The sequence below is a fragment of the Rhinatrema bivittatum genome, chromosome 2 (assembly GCF_901001135.1).
Source record: "Rhinatrema bivittatum chromosome 2, aRhiBiv1.1, whole genome shotgun sequence".
NCBI lineage: Eukaryota > Metazoa > Chordata > Amphibia > Gymnophiona > Rhinatrematidae > Rhinatrema > Rhinatrema bivittatum.
Window position 1 is genome coordinate 261,119,477 of NC_042616.1, and position 18,322 is coordinate 261,137,798.

The following is an 18,322-nucleotide window of genomic DNA, read 5'->3' on the forward strand; positions in this document are numbered from 1 at the left end:
TTCTCTCGACCTCATTGTTCAGCGTTCCATCCAGATCCATCTTATTTACTGCTCCTTCGGCTGGAAGTTCATTCGCTTCTCCAACAAAGAGTGATCTTGCCAATCCAAGAGTCTTAAAATACATATTTCCAATTCTTCCTTGTTCCTAAGAAAATGGGATTGTGGCCCATTCTTGATTTGAGATGCTATAACACATATTCCGAGAGAAATTCAAAATGAACTCGTAACACGATCCTTCTTTGTATACAGAAGGATGCCCAGGCAAGATTGCATTTTGGGGGCCATATCAGTGCTCACTCTGTGTCAGTGGCCCCTTTGCAAGTAGTTCTCATGGAGGAGATCTGCAGAGCTGCAATCTGGACTTCTGTCCACACATTCACGTTGCATTGTTTGGATAGGGAACCCGACATGGCAGCAGATTTGGCCAGTTTGTCCTTTGGACCTTATTTGAGATGTGGAACCCAACTCTGTTCCCGCCTAGGTACCGTTGTTTTTGCCCCTGTCACCAACAAAACTTGTGGTGGTTGTCCCTGTTAGCACTTATTTTGGTGTTTTGTTGGACCCCTTTTATGTCGTGGTGCAGCCTGTAGCTAGGGATTCTCTCATGTGTGAGGACTGCCATCCTGCTTTTTTTCGGAAGAAGCAGAGTTGCTTACCTGTAACAGAGGCTCTCTGAGGACAACAAAATGTCAGTCCTCACAAAACCCGCCCGCCACCCTGCTCAGCTGGGTTTTCACTGCATGGGTTTTCTCCTTTATTTTATTATTTTGAATTCTATCATATAAGATCAAGGGGACCCCGTGTGAATACGTGGTATGTTGCATGCATGAGCATGCTCAATACGGAACCGTCAAAATTCAAGTAACTTTGACGTAATTTTTCTGTGCTGGGTTCCACCCAATGATGTCACACAAGTGTGAGGACTGACATCTTGCTGTCCTCTGAGAACACCTGTTACAGGTAAGAAACTTTGCTCTGCCAATACGAAGTACTCCTGTTTGGCCTCGTCGGCCCCGAGGGTCTTTATGAAATGTCTTGCGATATTGACAGTTCATCTGTCACCCTGAAATACAAGTCTTCCTGTACCTGGACGATTGACTCATTACAGTGAAATCATGAGATGAAGGGCTTCATTCCCTGAGCTCGACATAGTTGGTTTACACTTGAAAAATCAAGCATAGAGTTCACTCAGGGACTCAAATTCATTGAGGTTTTGATAAACTCGCTGCAAGAAAAACATTCATGTCTTCTGACCCAGAGAACACCATGCTCATATGCAACCTTCTCTTCTCCATGCTCGTCAGACAGAAGACTCCTTGTAGTCCTCAGGCACATGGCAGTGACCATCCATATGGTTCCATTGGGGTATACATACCCAGTGGATTCAACTAACTCAATCGCTTTTGTCTCCAGTGCAAATAATGACTATGAAATGAGAGTTGCAGTGGTGGCCCCTGCCCCGATTTCTTAAGGAAGGATCCCCTCTTTGCTCACTCTCTTATCGCGTGGCACTGGTGATTGATGCCTCCACCAAAGGGTGGGGAGTGTACACTTGGACCTTTTGAACACAGGGCATATGGACTGTTCAAGAGAGTCACTATCAAATCAATCTACTAGAATTGAGAGTAATCAGATACGCTCTATCAAAGTTTGTGCATCTTCTTCAGGGGAAGAGTGTCCTTTTTCAAAGCGACAAATGGATTACCATGTTTTGTCAGCAAGCAAAGAGGAATGGGATCATGATCTTTCTGACAGGAAGCCCTAAAAATCTGGAATTGGGTGGAAAGAAATCAAACCTTTTTGCTGGGCATCTCCAACACGCTGGCAGATCGACTCAGTGTTTCAACGACACAAGTGGTCTCTACAGCAATCAGTGGTTGATAGACCCTAAACAGTGAAGAGCTTATCATCAGTGAACCTATTTGCATCACAGCAGAACACAAAAATAGATTAGTTTTGTTCAGTTTTGTCAAGTGATCACAGACTAGCTCAAGACGCTTTTCTCTTTGACTAGGGGCAAAGCCTCTTGTACACATTTTCACTATTACCACTTATCGCCAGAACAGTGCAGAAGGTTCTTCAGTACTGTGCATGACTGATCCTCACAGGCCTGGCACAGTCCAGACAAATGTGTTGTGCATATTTTGTACAACTTTCCAGCAATCCTCCCAGCCATTTGGGAACCAGACCCTGTGTTAAGTCAGGAAGACAGGACATTGTACCATCCCAACCTTTCAGACCTCAAACTCACAGCTTGGATTTTGAGCACTCAGTGATTGCTGATCTTCACTTACAAAGATTGTGGAACTACTAGTTTCATCTAGAAAAGCTTCAGTGAAAAGAAATTATGTCTTCAAATGGCATAGGTACTCCAAATGGTGTTATCAAAATGTTTTGGCTTGCGAATCTAAGCATCTGCTGAAATACTTGCTCCACATTTTTTTTTCTTTTGAAAGTCATTTTTATTGAGATAAGGCAATAGCATAACACAAGAAAAAATGAACCGTTTACAGTATTGAGAGAGCAACACATAGAGAAGTAAGAGATCAAAGAATACAATGTTAGCATCCTTTACAATGCGTAGTAAAATCCCAGCTGAAGCCTCATCTTTTTCCAAAGACATTAAAAGCCCAACCCACTCTCCTTTACCCATGCTTTCAGCCATTAGTCAACAACATCTTAACCATTCAGCCCTTCAACGTAATCTGCTGGCGATATGTAGTGCACTGTGGTATACAAATCGAATCAATATCTGCATGGCTATCTCCCAGATTGTCAAGTAACCCATATCCAACAACTTTTTTTGTTCTGTTATAAGCAGCAAATCATAAAATTGCTTCCGTATGGCTATATAAGCAGCTGGAACAGAACAGGTATGATATCGTACATCCTGGCGCTCCATTTGCATAATAGTTATCATTATCATACTATTCAAACCACATTTAATCGGACTCAATCGTGTAACCTTGTAAATAAGTTGCTGTAAGTTAAATCCCCTCTTCTTACCTCCAACTCCCAGTTATTTATTTCCCTGTTTTATTGTAACTGTCACTCTCCTTTCAATTCTCTTGTTACAGTTGTTGAGTTATCTCTTATCTTGTACACTTTGTTAAATGTAAACCGGTTTGATGTGATCCATGTCATGAAAGCCGGCATAGTAAAAATAATAAATAAATAAATAAAATAAATTTGATCCTTCCAATATAAAAAGGAGGGGGGCAACATAGAAACATAGAAATGATGGCATAAGAAGACCAAATGGCCCATCCAGTCTGCCCAGCAAGCTTTTATTTTTCTCATACTTATCTGTTACGCTGACCGCTGAGGTCAGGGCCCTTATTGGTAACTTTTTGGTTCTAATTTCCTTCCACCCCCGCCATTGATGTAGAGAGCAGTGCTGGAGCTGCATCAAAGTGAAGTATCAAGCCTGATTGGTTAGGGGTAGTAACTGCCATAATAAGCGATCAGTATTCTTTTAATATGGATTTCTGTGCCATAATCAGTAGTAAAGAGAGAGACATAGTGACTTTGTTGCCGAGGGGTCAATGTCTCGCAATGTATCTCCCCCCCCCCCGCCCAATAGTAAAATCTCTTCTTGAAACAGTAACATAATGTTAGTACAATTTTTTTTATGACTGTTAACATTTCTTCCCAAAAAGAGTAATTTTTATGACATAACACAAAAAGATGCAAAAAAGACCCCTCTTCCAAGCAGCACTTATGACATTCAGTACTATCAGTCAGACCTATCTTACATAATTGCATCCTATCCACTTGGGAGTGATGTAGTATCTTATATTGCATTTCCTTTAGTGATACCGAAATGGGTAATTTATGGACCTCCCCAATGATTTTTCCCAACCTCTTCATTGTCATTTCATGACCCAATTCCCTTTGCTAATACTGTGCTAAATCTGTTAGCATAGTATAGTCCCCTTTTATGTTTACAATAATTATACCAAGTAGCAATAGACTTTTTCCCTTGTGCAAGCTGTTCCATCTCAATTGACCATTTAAGTTCCTGTTGAATCTCTTCAGTGGTCATGCCCAAAGAGAGTAGATAATGGCGCGCTTGTAGATATCCAAAAAAGTGCGTGTTAGGTATATTATGAGAGAATTGTAGCTGTTGAAAGCTCATAACTACCCCAGAGTTTTCATCTCTAAGCTGCCTCAAGGTAGTCAGATCCACTATCCTCCACATATCAAAGATTTTATTCTAGTCACCTGAGAGGACATTAGGATTAGACTGAATTTGTAAAAATAGAGACAGTGCTTCGTATTCCCAGGTGTTTCTGTAAGCAATTCCAAGCTTGTATTAAGGGGTGCAGGAAAACTATCCCCATAATATCTCTAGATATACAGGCTTTAGAAAGATTAATTAAGCTCAGAGGTTTAGATGTTTCCTCCGTTAGCCGATACACGTCATATTTAAATTTGTTTCCTATAAACTCCCCTTGAAATTGTAAATGGCATACTAAGTGTTATAGAGAAAAATCTGGAGCATCTATTCCATCCTCTTCCTTAGGTCTCATTAGCTTACAACATGCTATCTTCAGTTGCTTACCTCCCCACAGAAAACTGATAAACATAGTTCTAAGACATGCTAATTCCTGACAAGAAAGCCAAGTCTTCAATTGATGTTGAAAACCCTGTAATAAATCTTTGAAGTTATACTCAAATAAAAAGGTAATATCCTTAGGGATCCAAATTCCAGGATATTTGTTTTTGATGAGCCCACTTAAAAGGGAAATCCCCATCCCAATTATCCTTTAATTCGCTATGTAAAGGGAGAGCCTCAGACTTACCAAAACTGATCATTAAACCAGCAAAGGATTGAAAAGCAGAAAAGAACCCCATAATCATAGAAATAGCTTGCGGGGCATTGGCAAGGAACAACTAAATATCATCCGCAAAGAGGCACATTTTCAGTTCCTTAGTATCTACTTTTATCCCCTGCAAGGCTATGCATTTTTGTAACTGAAGTGCTGTTGATTCTAGAATAAGAACAAACAATAATGGGGACAGAGGGCACCCATGTCAAGTTCCCCCCTGTAAAGGGAATTCATTTGAGAGTGAGCCATTCACTATTATGCGGGCCTTTAGATTCGTATAAAGCAATTGAATCCATTTTAGGAATGGTCCCCCACCCCATATTTCTCTAACACTTAAAACAAATAAGACCAATTTACTTTGTCAAATGCCTTTTCCGCATTAAGCTTAAAACAATTCCTTGAGCATTTTCCTCCTTGGAAGTATTCAGGACAGCCAGCAGTTTACGCACGTTATTGACATCATATCTTCCAGTCACAAAACCAGTCTGATCATCCCCTACTAAAGACGGTAAAATCTCACTTAATTTAGCTGCCGATACAGAGGCAAGAAATTTAGCATCTACATTTAGGAGGCAAGCAATTTAGCATCTACATTCAATAATGCTGGGTTCCCTTTTTGGTAAGACTATAACAGCCTGATTTAAATTCCCAGTGGATTACCCATGAGTTAAGCTGTAATTAAACATGTCTTTGGTGGGTTTGAGGATCTTGAAAAATTGATCCAAACCCGTCAGGCCCTGCTGCTTTACCCAATTTTAGTCTAGTTATAGCCCTGAAAACTTCTTCCTTAGATATAGGCTGGTGTAAATGCCGTGCCATTGCATCTGAGATAACAGGGAGTGTTAAATCTTTAAAAAAAAATCATCCCTAGCACCCACATCAGTACAGCCAACAGAATATAAATTTTGATAGTATAGTCTGAAAACATCTAGTATCTTATCAGTATCTGTGAATGGTACTCCATTAGCACTGCGCAAGCCAGTAATAAATGCCCTCTTACGCGCCCCCCTTTAAATTAGCCATTAATCTACCTGCCTTGTTGCCAAACTTGAAGAGTTAAAATTTTAAAAAAGTGAGGGAACTGACAGCTTTGAGATGTAACTGCTGATCTAGCATTGCTTTAGTGTACATATATACCTTCTTATGTTCAGTGGACATAGAGGATATACATACCTGTTTTTGAGCTTTTAATAAATTAGTAAGATGCAAAATCTCAGCATCTCAAATTATTTTCTGTCGAGCCGTATAAGCAATAATTTCGTGCCTCATAACAGATTTCCTAGCCTCCCATATCAATGTGGGTGCCATATCAGTCATGGCATTCAATTGATAATACTCCCGCCACTTGTTTCTCAAGAGTTGACAAAATGCTGAGTCTTTTATTAGTTAAGCATTCATACACCAAAGTTGAGACTTCCCCAACCCACTCCCTAGCTTTAAGGACATGAAAACAGGAGCATGATCCCAGGACTTTTGGAAACAATGTTTCTGAAACAAGAATATAATCTATTCTGGAGAAGCTTTGATGGGGGTTAGAGAAAAAGTAAAATCTTTCTCTCCAGGATGCAAAACCCTCCATATATCCAGCAAGGCTAATTTCTTCAGAAGTAGATTTACTGTTCTTTTACTCTCCTGAGCACTGGCAACCCTGGGTGGCTTGCAATCCTCCTTACTATCAGCAATCACATTGTAGTCACCTCCTAAAATTAAATGGTAGTCAGGATGCCCTAAAATAATGGTAAGCAGCGATGTAAAAATTTCAGGCACATTAACATTTGGTGTATAAATATTTCCAATGAGACAGTTAACCCCAAAGAGTGATCCTGCCAGAAACACATACCGTCTGTCTACATCCCTAGTTACCCTATCCACCTTAAAAGGGATGTCTTTATGAATAAGGGTTGCCCCCCCCCCCCCACGTTGTTTACGAGAATAAGCGAAGAAAAAGTCCCCAACCCAGTCTCTTTAGCTTTGAATGCTGTACATCAGACAGATGCGTTTCCTGTAAGCACCTGTCTGGCTGGACCTTACCATCAATGATATGTCTAGGGGCGCACAATATTGGCACTTAAACGAGAGCCTGTTAGAGGATGTCCAGTATGTTAAAAGAGTTGAATGCTTACTGCTAGATTTTTTTCAAAATCAGAACAGCTTGGAATCTTCCCCAACGTTGATTTGGGAATGCTCTAAGGCATACGTAAGGGATGAGCTGATCTCCAGGGCCTCTTATTGTAAACGTCTAAGGGAAGAAAAACGGACTTTGCTTTTGCAGGAGATTAAATCTTTGACCAAATAACATATGTCGCAACCCATGTCTCCAATATTCAAACAGCTAATCGTAGCCAGACAAGCGCTTCAAACCTTGGATAATGCTCAACTAGCTCACGCCATGAACATCACTAAACAAATTTATTTTGAGGGGGGAAACGAGGCAGGCCGTTTCCTCACGCACCGCCTTAAAGGGGCAATGCTTTGTAATAGCATAGCTAAGATCAAGAACTCCCAGGGAGCAATCGTGACGCACACAACAGATATCAATCAATGCTTCACAAATTTCTGTGCTTAATTGTTTGTCACGTACCAACATCTCATTGCCAGATATTGACAAGTATTTAGATACTGCACCTGTTCCATCCCTGACCGATTCCCAACAGCAACTGTTGGACAGCCCCATAACCTTGATAGAGGTACAGAAGGCGGTTATGGGACCAGCTTTACTATAGAGCGAGGCACCTGTCAAGGCTGTCCTCTTTCCCCTTTACTCGTTGCCCTCTTCCTTGAGCCTTTAACAACTACAGTTAGGAACAAAGCTAACATCAAGGGGGTGCAATTAGGGGCGTTCCAATACAAGCTGACTCTTTTTGCAGACGATATACTTTTCACTTTTACTCAACCACAAACTTCCCTGCCTGCAGTGTTGGAGGCTATCCAGCAATTTAGCTCTGTTTCCGGATTTAAAGTTAATCTAGAGAAGTCGGAAATTCTCAATGTGCCTGACCCTGAAGCGCGACGACTACAGACACAACTGCCATTCCGATGGACGACTAAACCTTTAAAATATTTAGGCGTCTATCTGGGTGCAGATGTAGACAAGCTGTACCATTTGAATTATCTCCCGTTATTTAAGGCTATCGAGAAGGACTTACTATGTTGGTACAGGGACCCTCACTCCTGGTTTGGGCGCAAAGCCATAATCAAAATGAATATTCTCCCCCGGTTTTTGTACCTATTCATCGCTCTCCCTATCTATCAACCAGAATATTGAGGAGCCTCCAGAAAAAAATCTTTGATTTTATCTGGAGAAAAAGGCCACCAAGGATAGCCCGGGCTGTTCTTTTCTGAACAAAGGAATGTGGAGGACTGAGTGTCCCCAACCTGGAAAGGTATTATGCAGTGGCTCAACTGAAGGCAGTTCTTCATATACATGCCCAAGACTCATGCCCTGCCCCCTGGGAGCTTATCAAATATCAGCTTGTAGGGGATATGCCTCTTACAGTGGTATTTTGGCAACCACTGACCACTTGGAGACCTATACTTAATCTTCCCCACCACTTTGCACCACATTAAAGGTATGGTCGCATTGGAAGTTGAAACTGGTGGGAAACATGACCTATCATTCCTCGTCTGCCTTATTTCATAATATACACTTCCCAATTGGACTACCTAAAAAAGCATTTTCACTATGGAAGACTCTGGGACTGACCACTATAAGTGCACCGATAGAGAAGAGAAAAATAATACCCTATTTGTCTTTATCGACACAGTATTCGACAGCCGCTATCCCTTTCCTGGAGTACGCGCAAATAGCACACTTTATAAGAGCAGTGCTATCTTCTTCTAGTTTAGCGACCAACAAAACCCTGTTTGAAACGTATTGTATGCATACACAAGGTGTTAAGAAAGCAATCTCCAAAATCTATACACTATTGCAGGGCTCGCAGTCCACTAAGCTTGAATGTTCGTTGGCCTGGGAAAAAGAGTTAAATCTCACATGGAGTATTGAAGAATGGGAAGATTTGTTCCTTCAAGCTCGTAAAAGTTCTCTGTCAGCCCAGTTACAAGAGCACTGCATAAAAATACTATACCGCTGGCATTACGTACCTACGCAATTGCATAGAATGTACTCTAATTCATCGAACACCTGTTGGCGCCAATGCGGCCAAATTGGTACCTACCTACACATTTGGTGGACCTGTCCGGTAATTACTCCCTACTGGAAGGAGGTAGTGGACTGGGTTTCTCAACTAGTGGGACAGGAAGTTCCTGCTGACCCGTCAACTGCTCTCCTGGGAAAACCTATGGACTGTTTACCTAAACATTCTCAACGACTGTCAGCAAGTCTATATAGTAGCACGCACAACTCTGGCATGCAATTGGCGGAGTCCCAACTTACCAATAATGAACCTACTCATACGTCGCTTACATAAACCACAAGCCCTGGAGAACATTTCAGCTATTCGCCATCACTGTTTGCCAATGTACCAGGCTGTATGGGCCCCTTTTATCTCTTGGTATCAGACTCATGATACTGTATAACTTTTCGATACTCTAAGTCTCTGTTGTTCAAGTTTCCCGCTGCAATCATATCATGTCCCAGTGTTCTTAAATTTTTGAGCTCTCAATTTGTACCATGACTAGGACATCCAAAGCTATTCACAGACCTTCTCTCTTTTTCGCATTTCCATATCCTCACTTATGGCATTTTGATGTTTTGAAGTGTTGAATATCACTGTCTTCTTTCTAATGTGTTTCAGGATAAATGGCGGCTACTGGCGATTATATTTATTTTTTAATATGTTAATTTCTGCACGGCTGAAGCACGTTTGGTATGGGGGGGAGGGAGGAGGTGAGAACTATGAACATGTACTTTGCATGTATTGGTTTTGTTTAGGATATATTATGAATGTACATTGTACTGTTTTACAAATTTGCCAATAAAAGCTTTAAATACAAAAAAAAGAATCTTACAGGTGAATTTTCAAAAGGATTTACATGTGTAAATTTAACTATCATAGCAATTTTCAAAAGCCATTTACACATATAAAGTGCACTTACGCAATCAAATCCTATGTACAATTCAATGGCATATATTGTAGCAATTTTCAAAAGCCCACTTACTCGAATAAAGTGCATTTACTTGAGTAAAACCCAGTTTATTCATGTAAATGCTTTTTAAAATCAGGCCCTTATTGTCTGTCATTCTCTGCATTTTGAAGTTTTATGTTTAAGGTTATGTGGTAGATTGTTTCAAAATTGCAGTAGGTATAGAAAACTTTAGAGCAAACAAAAAAAATTCAGTAGGAATACTGGTTGAAGAAACTAACTTAATATCAGTTTCAAAAAGCTTCATTCCTATTATTTGTACTTGTTTATAAAGCTGCAAATACTTCATCCAGTAACATTTGTAAATTACATTTCCTGCTAAACAGAACCTAGTTACTCAATAACCTACTGCATTTTATTTTTACAATTGTATTAACTAGGGAGGCCAAATGAAGATAAAATGCTATATTCCCAACTGGGTCTGAAGATTTATAAACTGAGATTTATAAACTCAAGCCAAATACATCTGACTCTTTATCTAATGTTGTATACAATTGCGAACCTCCTAAGGATCCCGTACTATATTGTTTCCCACCATACCCAATCTGTGTAATGTGGTAATTCTTGCCTCAATGGTAGCTTTAATTCGCACATTTTACAGAAGTGGAATATGAGGTAACATGGTGTTTAATATGTGCAGGTTCCTGTATCAGTCATATTCTTAATTTTACATATCTTAACAGATACTGTAATGAGATCTCCATAGACAATCAGCCATCCAAATGGGTGGTGACATGCAATGGCACCAATGCAGAGTCTTTTCTAGAAAGATTTGGAAAAACTGTAGAAGAATTTTCGCAAACCTGCGTGGGACTTCCCACCCAGCTGCATTCATGCAGTGCCCCCTCAGTCTTTGTTAACAATGACATTGGTTGCAATTCTCTGTGAGAGAAACTCTTTCCAATCAAACTTCCTTAGTGTGGCTCTTATCTATAAGGTAATCTATTATAGGTAGGTTTCTGATGGCAGTTCAAAGTTTAGTTTTTATTGTCTGTTGCCTGGTCTCAAAGTTTTTCTTTTTGTTCTCTGTGCAACATGTTCGAGTGACCTCTATCAGATTCTCTTTTTCTTCATAAAATTTCAGGCTTGGGTTTCTCTATGGCTATTTTTCTCACAGTAGCCAAAAAGAAGACCAGCGACTTCAAGATGTACCCCCCATCACAACTTTGAAGCTCAGAACCATCCCACACAAAGTTTGAATGCGATGTTTGGGGTTACAATTTGATGTTCTTGACTGTGGTATCCGCTAAAAGATGTTGCCCAGAGTCTCCAAGCTCTGACAATTAGGGTGCAAGATATTTTTGCCACAAAGATAAAAGTCTGGTTCATTGACAGTGGCACCGAAGGCATTGGTATCAAAGGATCAAATAGTTGCACTATCCATGGATGATGCTTTGGCATTGAAGGAGTCTCATGTAAATTTGTCACCGAAATTGAAGTATAGGCCGAAGAGCAAGGAATGTTCTGTTCCTGCTACCTAGCATCAAAGAAGGGTTCCTTGGGATTGAGCTTAGATCGGAAAACACTTGACACCATCCATTGAAGGACAACTTCACAGTAATACTGTTCTTCCTTGGTGCATGGATCAAAGAGCAGGGAAATTGCAGCCACACTGATATGCTCTCCCAAGCAGCTCTGGCAGGATAAAGTTCAATTTTCCATCCAGAGACCCAGCTATTTCAGCCTCCAGAGGTCCAATCTATGGACACTGGTACTTCCTACCTTGTTATCCAGAAAGTCAACTCAGCTCTTGAGCTTACTCAGACATTGCCATCAGCAGTCCTTGAGAGAAAGCTGACCAAGAGGATTCTTGAGGCCCTCACTTGGCATGTGTGCAGTAGGTGCAGCTGCTGGTACTGAGTATCTTGGCACTGGCTGTGGAACTGACTGAATCAGTCCTTGAGATCTGTTCCCTGATGCTAAGCAAAGGGAGTGGCTAAGCTTTCTGGATCTCAGGGATGCTACACCCATGTAGAGGTACATCCTAATCATAGGAAATATATCAGATTCGTAGTAGGGATTTATTACTTCCAGTATAGCCTGCAGCCCTCTAGTCTGGGATTTGTTCTGTGTGTGCTCATGAAATGTTTGGCGATTGCAGCATTTCTATGCAAAGAGGGCATGTGTATGATCTAAGTAGGAAAACATATCTTGGACAGGGTGAACAAATCCATCCCCAACACCATCCAGGTACTGAAGTTGCCACAGTTTATCATAAATTACTTCAAATCCAACCCAAACATATCATTTTGATTGGAACTTCAGTGCTCTGCTATATATGACTCGGGCAAAAGTCTTCTCCTCAATAACAGAATCAGTGAATTAATGTCCACAGTGAAGGGAGTTTTGTGTTTTTTTTGAGTCAGTAGACATCAGCCTGGGGTGTGCTGAGGATGCTGGGCTACATGGCATCAACAGTTCCATGTTATCCTAGTGGCATATCTCCATATGAGACAAGTCCAATGAACTTTAAAATCCTAATAGAATTCAGCCCATTCAGGGATTGAGGGAATTCATCTGTTTTCCAGGGCAGCTTAGAGACTTTCTATCTTGGTGGCTCTACCATTACAGTCTGGCCAAAGATTACTCTTCCAAATTCCTCCTCACCAAGTTGTTCTCATAACAGATGCCTCCAGCCTTATCTGGAGTGATCATACACAGTAGCTTCAAACTCTGGGTCCGTGGTGTATCCAGGACAAAGTATATCACATCAGTTTTCTGGAATTATAAGCTGTAATAAACACCTTGAAGGCTGTCAGAGATCAGATAGCCAACAAAATTGGCCACCTAATCTCTTCCTCATGAGTGCCGCTTATCGGGTAAATCTTTCTTTTCTATGTCAGTCTCCTCCACTGCCAGTTTCCGACTCTGTGTATACATTGCTGTGCTATACGCTTGGAATAAACTTTCTGAGTTGGTACGTCATGCTCCCTCTCTGGTCTTATTCAAATCCAATCTAACAACCCACCCTTTTTGAGCCTTCTTTTAAATCTTAACCCCTGATTCTTCTGATCACAGTTTTGTTGGCTTTAACCAATTTCTTAATAAATGAATTTCCAAAAGTCTTTTTTTAAACCTGTATGGTTTGTCTTGTAAACTGTATAGAGAAAGGGACTCATAGGATCGGAAGATGTGCCATGCTGGGTTGGACCAAAGATCAATCAAGTCCAGCTTCTTGTCTCCCTACAGTGGCCCATCCGGATCAGTAGGTAGTTGCCTGGCGGATCCCAAAGAGTTGATCCATTGTTTGTTAGCCATGCCCAGGGATAAGTGGTGGCTTTCCTAGCTCTACCATGTTCATAAAAATGTTTATCAACTTTTCCTCCAGGAACTTTTCTCATAAGGGACAGCTATTTTGTATACTTGTACAGTACTGCCTACATCTGGTTATGCTATAGATAATTAGTAATGAAAATAGATAATTAGGTGTTCATATTCTGACTTAACAAACAAGGAAAATTAGGCTGACTCCTCTTGTGTTGGGATCCTTTTAAGATATGGACCTTAGCGCTCTCAAAGGGATAACTTTAGAAACCACATATTAGGCAGGGAGAAATAAAAATTCCTACCAAATATGTCTCTGGATCAGGAAATAGCAACTAGGATATTTCTTGAATGAGAAACAACTGAGATTGATCTGTTTGCAACCTTGTTGAGCTTGAAAGTCCTGAGATTCTGCTTGCATCAGATTCTGAGAATCTGATGCAAGCAGACTTGCATCAGATTCATTCTCCCTGATACTCCTGGTTGCGAAAACTTTAGTGAAATTCGGGAGAAACCAGGGGCTATGATTCTGATAGCTCATTTTGGCCAAGACAGATTTGGTTTCCACTCCTTTGGGAACTACACATCAGGAAACTAGTCAAGTTGGGCATTTCCCCAAATTTGATCATGTAGAATCAGGGAATACTGTTTCATCCCAACGTAGTCTCTAGCCTTCATAAGTTGGATGCTGAGTGCAATAATTTGTTCCTTTGGATGCTGTAATAAATTTTCAGGTCTTTCTGACTTCTAGAAAGGAATCCATGAGGAAGTCTTATGGGTTTAAATGGCGGCGTGAAAACAGTTATAGATCCTCTCTTATTCTAAACAAAAGCTATTTGAATGTATTCTGTGTTTTTGGCATGTTGGGTACAACTCAGTGCTGCTGGCCCTTATCAGCATGTGGAGGAAATTCCACTTCTGTATAGCCTCTAGTTGTCAGATTTGTGTGGGGTGTGCCTCAGTTATTGTATTGTAGTCTGTAATGCAGTCTGTTTCCATTCCTGTTTGCAGATAGGTCAGTTTGTAATAGGGAATTTATATGTTGGTATTTATATGTGGAAGAGTTATATTTTTTTATTTGATTCCATCTTCTGCTCCCCTAGAAGAGTGGAGGATGTAGTTGGCTGTATTACAGAGTAGAGATGTGAATCGGAACTGAAATCCGAACCGATTCTGGTTCCGATTCACATCTATAGAGATGTGAATCGGAACTGAAATCCGAACCGATTCTGGTTCCGATTCACATCTCTATTACAGAGTTTGTGTTTGCTTTCCTATGGTTGAGTTTTTTGGTTATTTGATTGATGTGTTAACCTTGTATTTTTACAAAAATTGTAAACTGCTTTCGGGTCTCCTTTTAAGTGAGGAAAGTAATATAAAAGACTGAAAAAAATAGTAGAAAGTTGAATCAGTCTATCTAGCCTCATGCTTTGTTGTAGGATGTCAATATATTAGTTACCTAGCTGATGAAAGCCCTCTTTGAGCTTCTTAATTCTTGTGAATTCAAGTATCAGAACTGGAAGGTAGTATTTTGGGTGGCTCACGTTTGACCCTAATAGGCCTTGGCTTGCTGTAAACAAATGTACCTTTTCTAATTGGCTAGCAGATTGTTATGCCTAAGCAGGTCTGATTCTACATGGGCATGTCAAAGTTTATAATATTAGAGCAGGCTGACTTTCATTGAGAAATTTGCAAAGTGGAATTCAGGCCACACTTTTATATCTGATTACTAGACACAAACTCCTCTCTTTTGTTGGAAGGCGGCCCTTAGCTAGGGATTCCCACTTGTTTGATTTTCATCTTGTTTATCTACATAGAAAACATCACTTACCTGTAATGGGGGTTATCAGTGGCAGAAGGATTATCAGCTACACATTCCATGCTTCAATTATTATATAGGATTGAGGGGGCCCTGCACGACTATGGCTGGGTGGGAAGCCATATACATTCTTGTCAAAAGCCTTCTAGACTTTTTCTGATCTGTCTAGGAAATGCTCTACATTGGCATCCTTGAATGAACTCACCTACTTGTGTGGCTGATTATCCTGTTGTCCATGTAAAACACCTGTTACAGGTAAGAAACTTTGATTTCCTGCTTACTTCTCAAGTGTTAACTTTTTTTTTTCTAGTGAATGCAGCTGACAACAAACAGAGGGATAAGAGCATGTCCTGTATTAAAATTTCTATTGATCCGTAAGTATAAATATATCTCTGTTGGAGTTTGTTTTTGATGAAACCATGGCCAGCTTTGGCTTAACGATGGCTGCCCTAGCATATAGACAGATGGACTCAGAACCAGTGGTTTATGCTTCCCCTTCCAGCAGATGGAGATGGAGCATGCTGATATCACAGTATATATAGCCCTGCAGTGACCCCAGCTTGCCGGTATTCAGTCTCCAGCAGATGGTGGACGTGCATCTCCCTATGGGGATTGCTTTGTGCTTTTTGGAATTCTAAATTAAGGAAAACAAAGCTCCACTCTCCTGTGGTGATACCTAAAGGTCCCTCCTCTAGTTGACAATTCCTGAGGTGATTTCCATGGTCCTTCAGAGGTGTGCCTTGGTCCAGTACCTGGGTTTCCTGGCGTGGACTTAGCTGCTAGTTCAGCTGAAAGGCTGAGGGGTGCAGGAAGCTGAGTGCTGTGGTGATGGCAGATGCCTTCTCTCCCCGCAGCCGGAGACCTTCTTTGTACTCAGCCAGTAAGTGCCGAGCTCAGATAAGGTTTAAAAAAAAAGTAAAAATGTTTTATCTTTGAATCAGAGACAGTTAGAGGGGTTTCAGGACTTCCAGTCTCTGTGCTTGGCGCGCTATACCTGCACTTCATTTTTATAATTGCCTGCTGCATGGTAGGCTGCGGCAGCATTTTTCATGCTCTCCTGTGTGCTCTGCTGCCCTCTACAGGCTGTCAATGTGCACAGTGCGTTGGGTCAGTGCATGCATTGTGTACTCTGTTTTTGGGTGCACTTTTTACACACACAAATTTTAAACTATTCATATGCTTAGCTTCGTGCACAAGTTGTGCATGCGCCTTACGCGCAACTTCCTTCTAAGCGCTTATTTTTGAGCGCGAGCAGTTCAGACGCACGTTTACCACCACGATGGTGCCGTTAAGCAAGAAGCCTAAGCGTCTTCCTGTTTGTGTTGCCTGTCATATTAGGGCTTCTCAGGCTGACCTGACTTCTAACCTGTGTCAGTGCTGCTCTGACGCTCAGGGAGAGTTGTCTTCCTTGGATTTTTCTAAGGAATCTGGCTGGCACTGATGATGAGGTTGATCCTGATTCCCTGGAAGATGTGGAAATTCCTCCAGGACTGGAACTGTATTGAACCATGTTGTGTTTCTTTCATAGAGATGAACAGCTGATCCTGATTTCCCAGACCTTGAAACAGCTGGGTGTCCCTGGTTCGGATGCTATGTCGGGCCGAGGAGGAATCCCATTTTGGTTTCCTTACATATAAAGCCTCTCGTTTTTTCCCCAAAGTGGATGTACTAGTATGTGCCGTCTCCAAGCGGACTATCCCCGTAGAGGGAGGAATGGCCTTGAAGGATGTACCTGATAGGATTGAGGCTATTCTTAAGCAGGCCTTTGAGGACGTGGCAATGACTTTACAGACTGCTTCCTGTTGCACCCTAGTGGTGCAACAGGAAGCAATCCTGCTTCGCTCTCAGGAAGTTGATGAATCTGGAGGGAATTCCAGATTGGCTATGGAGCCTGCTGCCTCTTTTTGTTTAGCAGAAGCTGGCTATGATTTGATCCGTACCTCTGCCAGAGAAGTGGCTTCAGTGAAAGCAGCCAGGCATCAACTCTGGTTATAAAATTGGTCAGCGGACACAGCCACCAAAGCTAATCTTACCAACATGCCCTTTAAAGGCTCGCTTTTATTTGGGAGCGAGTTGGAGAAACTCACCAGTAAGTGGGGCGAGACTTTGGTTCCTTGGTTGCCATAAGATAATAAGCAGTTACAGTTCCCCTTTGGTATGAGGGGTCATTTCCGGGGTTACAGGCGGTTTTGTCCCTACAGAGGGTTGACCTTTTAGTAGGTCTCAGTCCTTTCATCCCTGACAGCTCAAGAGAGGAGTGGGATCAGGTGGTGGACCTTCCCAATAAAGGTTTGCCAACCCACCTTTCGGGAAAAAAAATAGGGGGGGGGGGGGGGGCGTCTCTCTCTCTCTCTCTCTTTTCTCAGAGGTTGCTTGAGATTGTCGTCCCAGTGGGTCCTGGAGGTGATAAGAGAATATGTGCTAGAATTTTGCAGTGTTCCTCGGGACGTGTTCATGGTGTCCCCTTTCCACTCCTCGCAGAAGAAGCAGGCAGTGGAGTTCACGCTTCAAAGGCTCCTCAGGCTGAGGGCTGTGGTTCCGGTGCCCACATCTCAAAGTATGGGGTGATATTCCTTTTATTTTGTGGTGTCCAAGAAAGGAGTGTTCCTTACGCCCCATCCTGGATGTCAAGAGGGTCAACAGTCATTTGAAGGTGATTCATTTTCGCATGGAAACCTTACGCTGTGTGATAATGGTGGTGCATTCGGGAGAATTTCTGACCTCCTTGCATCTGTCAGAGGTTTTCCTTCATAGTCCCATTCGATTGGAACACCAACGCTTTCTACACTTTGCGGTGTTGGGGCGCCATTATCAGTTTTGGGCGCTGCCCTTTGGTCTAGCCACCGCTCCCAGAACATTTTGCAAGATTATGGTGGTGGTAGCGGTGGCCTTGCGAAAAGAGAGGATCCTAGTGCACCCGTATTTGGACGACTGGCTGATTTGAGCCAAGTCTCAGGAGGAGCGCTGCCTGGTAACACACAACTTGATCTCCTTATTGCAGGAGCTCAGTTGGGTGGTGAACCTGACCAAGAGCAATCTTCAGCCATCTCAGTCTTTGGAATATCTGAGGGTCCAGTTCGACATGGGGCAGGACAGAGTTTACCTACTGAAAGTTTGGATTCAGAAATTGATGTCTCCGGTGCGTCAGTTGGTGAAAATCATAAGCCCGACTGTGTAGTCCTACCTATAGGTGCTTGGCTTGATGGTGACTACCCTGGAAGTGGTGCCATGGGCGAGGGTGCATATGTGTCCTATTCAGCGCTCTCTGCTGTCTTGTTGGAAACCGCATTCCCAGGACTATGCA

At 41.8% G+C, this 18,322-nt stretch overlaps 1 protein-coding gene across 1 annotated transcript in view; it reads left to right on the forward strand.

Moving 5' to 3' along the window:
* The window catches only part of TOP2B (DNA topoisomerase II beta), a 777,593-nt gene that overhangs the window by 165,338 nt on the left and 593,933 nt on the right, over positions 1-18,322 (forward strand). Inside the window, 1 exon segment of the mRNA XM_029589448.1 lies at positions 15,329-15,392. Coding sequence (XP_029445308.1) covers positions 15,329-15,392 — 64 coding nt within the window.